General features: G+C 45.7%; 1 protein-coding gene across 1 annotated transcript; it reads left to right on the top strand.

Moving 5' to 3' along the window:
- Positions 1-286: 286 nt before the first annotated feature.
- Positions 287-5,722, top strand: FABP1 (fatty acid binding protein 1). The gene is made up of 4 exons (XM_024106481.3): positions 287-444; positions 1,659-1,831; positions 4,746-4,838; positions 5,611-5,722. The coding sequence occupies exons 1-4, from the start codon at positions 378-380 to the stop codon at positions 5,659-5,661; spliced, it is 384 nt and encodes a 127-aa protein (XP_023962249.2). The 5' UTR covers positions 287-377; the 3' UTR covers positions 5,662-5,722.
- The last annotated feature ends 564 nt before the right edge of the window (positions 5,723-6,286 follow it).

The raw sequence follows: 6,286 nt of genomic DNA, 5'->3' as shown, positions 1-6,286 counted from the left end.
AGTTTGAGAACCGCTGCTCTAGTTGGTTTGAATCATTTGGCTTTTTCCTCTGACAATCAGCAAACAAGATCTCTCTGCACTTTTTTTTTTCCATTTCTTTAGTTTTACAGATGCTGCTTTGTATTTTGTTACATCTGTAATTCCATGTCTTTACTGAAAATAACCTACCCCCACTTTGTAAACCTAGGTCAGCAGCTGAGGGCAATTTATCACTGACCATTGCTCAGTCATATGTTAATGTTTGAGCAAGGCCATAAAAGAATTACATCATATTACCTCTGACCAACTTTCAAGGCAACGAATCTTTATAAAGCCCAAACACTGGTTATTGACAAGCTACATTCTCTCCTGACAGGGCCACAGAGAACATCTCCATCATGAGCTTCAATGGAAAGTTTGAACTCCAGTCCCAGGAAAATTTTGAGCCTTTCATGAAAGCCCTTGGTAAGTATCAGATACATGTAACTATGTTTAGTGTGTGTTGCCTCTATCCATATGTAGTGTCCAACATTGGTTAAAATTAGTCTATTGCGTGCAGGCATTCAGGATTTAGATGAAAATAATTTTCATTTCTAATATTGAATTTTACTGTCCTTAATTTTTATACATTCATATGTATTTAAAATACCTAACACTGTACATGTGATCTTATGCATTCATGAAAAGAACACATAATGGAACGAGTCTCTATGATTGACGTGCAGGAAACATTGCATAAAATTCTCTGGCCTGTATTATGCAGGAGATCAGTCTAAAATACCATAATGGTCCCTTCTGCCCTAAGAGTCTCCGGGCCAGATCCTCAGCCACTGCAGACCGGTGTGAATTTCCACCTAAGTCAGTGGAGGTGTGCCAATTTACACTGGCTGAGGAGCTGGTCTGAGAAATCTATTAAATGAATCTCTGTTGACTTTTGCCTTGACTCTGCTAATCTGTCACTCTGTTCATTTTGTATGGAACCTCTGATTCAATTGCTTGCCAAGAGCTAGGTAAAATGGGCCACTTATTTAGGTGCCGGAAGGTAGATTTAGGTGCCTACTTTTAGACACTCAAGTTTGAAAAATGTTGGCTTACATTTTCAATAACTTTCTAGCCAGGGATTGTATTTTCTCCAGTCTCTCTAGATATTCATCAGTGATTTGCTTTATCATTTCTTCCATGTATTGTGACATGCTTTTTACCTGTCATATGTACAATTGGCTTCAGGATTTTGAGGGATCCCAACCAGGATATTCTTGGGGGCCCTATTCCTCCCACATCTCCACAAAAATTCCTGTCTTCTCCCCTCCTCCTTCCACTTTCTTTTGCTTGATCTTTTCTTTCCCCTTAGACTTTCAAGGTGGGGGCAGAGGTGGCATTTCTTCCTCTTTCTAACCAGCCGTGTAGGACAGGGGACAAGTCCTGGGGTTGGAGACTTTCCCCAGACTAGACTATGAATGACATTGTTCATTGCACTCAAACAGCAGCCAACCGCACGGTCCTATGTTAACGTAGGAAGTGTCCCTCAGAGTGAGGCCACCGTGTACCAGTCAAGGAACCCCCTCAGCCGTGGATTTCACAGCCCCAAAAGCTGTCTCTGTTTGTGTGGCTTCCCCGTCTGCCCCAGAAGTAGCGCTCCTCAGAACGCTCACTAAGCCTAGGCTTTTATTTCTGGCCAGGTCTTTCTGATGAATTGATCCAAAAGGGCAAGGACATCAAGAGCATCTCAGAAATTGTACAGAATGGCAAAAAGTTCAAGGTCACCGTGACAACCGGCAGCAAAGTGCTGACCAATGAGTTCACTATTGGAGAGGAGGCCGAGCTGGAGAGCCCAACTGGAGAGAAAGTCAAGGTAGGTGCCCAGTCCTTCCTTCGTGTAGGGCTGTGGGTTGCTGAGCATCTCCTGTGGGATCCTGAGTGCCCTGATAGTGCTCAGTCTTCTGGTAGGGGCCTTCTGCACCTTGCAGGATCCTGCCCTGACACCACGTCCCAGCTACACTATCCCACAGACAGGGCTGAACTGACATTGCCCCCAGTACAAAGCAGTTGATTTCTAGTGGACTTGTAGAACTTTATTTCCTTTTCATCTAACCCAGAGGTGCCCCAGATTTGCTCAACTAACTGTAGGGTGACCAGATAGCAAATGTGAAAAATCGGGCCAGGGGTGGGGGGTAATAGGAGCCTATATAAGAAAAAGACCCAAAAATCGGGACTGTCCCTATAAAATCGGGACATCTGGTCACCCTAACTAACTGCCACACCATCAGCTTGCCCCTGGAGAGCCACAAGATGCATCAAAGCCCGTAACTGCTGCTGGGCTAAATTCTCTGCTCATGTAAACGTGTGCAGCTCTTCTACCTTCAGCGGGATTGCACCCATTTACACTGGCAAAGAATTTGGCGCCTGGTGTGTAATAGGGATGTGTGGCCGTCAATGATTAGAGCGCCCAGCATGCACACGGATCAAAGTGGAGCACTGCATGCTGGGACCCGTAGTTGCTGTGGCCTGAGTCCCAGGTAGTGAAGTTTAGGTGGCCATGGATTGTATTGTGTAACTTCATGGATTGATCTTGGCTCACAGCTTGGCCATGTGTGATTTATTGTAGTGGAGGGGAAGTAAAGCTCCAAACCGTAGCTGAGGGAAGCATTGCACAATGGAGAGGATGTCTGGCCACTTGGGTGCCATGCCTTGCCCTGTTTTAGACAGGATGTCAGCAAGTCTCTTACACAGCCCATGGCAGTGAGCCTCTGAGCCCAGGTCAACAAACTCGGGTTTACTGGGCTCAGGCTTAGGGTGACCAGGGGGAGGGATAGCCCAGTGGTTTGAGCATTGGCCTGCTAAACCCAGGGGTGTGAGTTCAATCCTTGAGGGGGCCACTTGGGGATCTGGGGCAAAATCAGTACTTGGTCCTGCTAGTGAAGGCAGGGGGCTGGACTCGATGACTGGTCCCTTCCAGTTCTAGGAGATGGGATATCTCCATTAATAATTATTATTATAGCTAGCAAGTGTAAAAAATCGGGACGGGGACGGGGGGTGGTGGTAAATAGGAACCTATATTTATAAAAAGCCCCCAAAATCAGGACAGTCCCTGTAAAATCAGGACATCTGGTCACCCTACTCACACCACAGCACTAAAAATAGCTGTGTAGACATTGCAGCTTGGGGTGGGCTTTAGAGCCCAAACTGCAGCTTAAGAGCACCATCTATCACAGCTGTTTTTAGCACTGTGGCATGAGCCAGAGTCTGTCGTCCTGGGCGTGGCGCTCACTGCTGCGGACTGCCATTGTCTGTGTGTCAGCAAAGTTTCAAAAGTGGCCTCCAATGTTGGGTGCCTCTCTTGCTGGGTGCCCTATTTTAGAACCCCGGGGCTTAATTCTAAGAGGTGCTAAGCACTTTCCATTGACTTCGGTTGGACGTGTGGCTGCTCACTGTTACTAGATTCCTACCTAAACTCATCACTTGGCACCTCTGATAATCAGGCCTTGGATTTCTAAAGTTAGATGCCCAAAACTATAGGCCACCCCTGAAAATGCGGGCTGTAACCGCTCTTTGCCTCAGTTTCCCCATGTGTAACACGTTTGAGAGCCACAGATGAACAATTCTGTAAAAGTGCTAAATACTGTTCTTTCAGACTAGTCAGCTGAATCAGGTTTGACTTCATGTGGTCTGTTGCATTACAAAAGAGACATTGAGTTCCATTTTATTTTCAAACAAGGGAATGATGAAATGTGGCAGGAGATGTACAGGCATAAAACAAAAACCTGCCCTCTTAAAGAAGGATTAGGTGCAGGCTCTTTGGCTGCTCTGACTGCTCCTTTCTCTGCCCTTGTTTGCATGTGGAATTTGTGTTCATAGCTCTTAAAACTGGATGGTTCCTGTTCCTGGAAGGTGAAGGACAGACACAATGGTTCACTTAAAACCCCAGCATTGGCAATTCCTGCCCCTCACCGTCTCTATCTCATCAGCAGGTGGCTTTCTAGATCTTTTGAAGGCTGGAGGAATTCCTCAGTCACCTGAAATACCACTGCAATGCTACACACCTAGAGGTCGCTGAGATCCCACATGTGTTGTACTGGGGATAGCATCATGAACTTCTGGAGCAAACCACAGGCCACCAGCACTTGAGCTAAAGGAGAATTCTCTGCAAGTGTGGCTATAAGAGTTTTACCTTCTATATAACAGCCACTAGGGAGCATGTAGGTTGATACTATTTGTATTATCATACTGCCTAGGAGCCCCAGTCATGGACCAGGACCCTACCGTGCTAGGTGCTGTACAAAAGGACAAAAGGACATTTCCTGCCCCAAAGAGCTTACAATCTAAGGAGGCAGACAGATACATAATGTTTTCCTATTGAAAGGTTTTACTTGTGTAATTTCAGTTAGAAGTGATGTTAAACCACTTAGGACTCATCTACACGGGGACATCCAGGAAAGTTAGTCTGAAGGAACTAAAGGTGTGAATTTGAAATGGATTAGTTACACCGCATTAAACTCCCGTGTAAACACCCTCATTCAAAATTATAGTGGCCTTAATTTGGTTTAGTAACTAAATGGAATTAAGGCCACTTTTAATTCTGAATAATAGCATCCACACAGGGATTTAATGTGATTTAACTAATCCACTTCAAATTCACACCTTTAGTTAATTTGGAGTCTTACACTTGCCTAATATATCAAATAATTAGACACGTGAGTGCAAATTGGTCTTTATTCCACAGGCAATAATGTTCACGTCTCTCTTCCCTCCTACCCCCTCTCTATCAGGCTGTTGTTCAAATGGAAGGTGACAATAAACTGGTCACGAACTTGAGCAAAATCAAATCCATCACTGAAATAAAGGGAGACATAGTCACCAATGTAAGTATAAGAGGTTATATATAACATTAGAAAAATGTCATCACTTACAACATGAGACTATGGCGGGTGTTTCTAATGGAGACCAGCAAGAACAAGTAGCTATCAGCATAGACTACTGACCCAGAGTACTGGTTTATACATGGGCCAGAACTTCCACAGGTATAAATTGGCATAGTTCTACTGACTTCAGTGGAGCTATGCTGATTCCCACCAGCTAAGCATCTGGCCTATTAGGTAGTAATGTATGAGAATCAGTTCTTTTAAATATATCATGTACAAGCGTGTGCGTAATTTGGCCTTTTGTTAATGACCAACATCTACCCCAGGTGCTTAAGTTTGGCTGGTCAATCAAGTGGCCATTTTAGGCCATTTTCAATGAGAATGTGCAGTACGCTACATGCTGTACACCCTTAATTATCCAACGGGCATTGGGGGCACTGAAAAGTGTGAATAATCAAGGTTTCAGGTAAGTGAAGAATGTTTGCACTCTCATTGTAGTAGAAGTTGTGTAGTAGAAGTTGGCATGACCAGAGGAGGCTCAGATGACTGGTTTCAAATAAGCAAGATCACACTGGACACACACATTTTAGAGTATTTATTAATATAGTTAAAGGATTAGCAGTGCAATTTAAAGGAGATACAGTTGGTTGGCCTTGGGCCCCACCCTGAAGTGTGGGTCTCTGGTCTGCGGGATCAGGGCCTTGATATGTGTGATATTTGCAGGCTACTTCAGTGAAAGACTAACGCTTTGTGCTTTTGATTTGGTTTTTAGATAATGACCCTGGGAGACATCAGCTACACGCAAATCAGCAAGAGAATCTAGCTATCCTGTGCATTTCCTATACTGTGTAAAGTGTGCCCAATAAAGTACAGTTTGTATTAAAGCACCTTGTTGTTATTATTATTATTATTTTATTATTAGCATCCTCCTTGTCATTGGTGGCAATGCTGTGATTCACAGATGCCTATTGTTAAGAGCTGTATTGGCCGCAGTTTCTATCCATTTTCCTAGTGAACAGCTATCCATATCACAAAAGCCACCACCACAATTGGCACAAACTGGCTAGCAAGTTCTACACAGCTGATTGGCGCCGCAAGCCTGGGAGGCGGGAGAAGTGGAGTGGCAATTGCGCGCTCAGGTAGGGGGCGTAGCAGAGATAAGCTGGGGTGGGGAGCTGCCGCACGGCTCCCCAGGCCAGGGGGGTGGGAAGCTGCCACGGGGGGGGGGGGGGATGCCTCAGGGCGGGAGGGGCGGGGGGAGCTGCCGCAGGGCTCCCCGCCCCAGCTCATCTCTGCTACGCCCCCTCCCCGAGCACGCCGCCCCTGCCGGCAATGACAATAATTGCATGGAGCGGCCGCTGCGCTAGGAGAGGGAGTCTGAGCCGCACATGTCAGCGCGCCGCCGGAAGCCCAGCCTAGGAACGCAGTAAAAAAAAATTGGGGGCACT

The sequence above is a fragment of the Chrysemys picta genome, chromosome 5 (genome assembly GCF_011386835.1).
Source record: "Chrysemys picta bellii isolate R12L10 chromosome 5, ASM1138683v2, whole genome shotgun sequence".
Taxonomy (NCBI): Eukaryota; Metazoa; Chordata; order Testudines; family Emydidae; genus Chrysemys; species Chrysemys picta.
The sequence above is the reverse complement of the archived record's forward strand: the minus strand, read 5'-3'. Positions and strand labels throughout refer to the sequence as shown.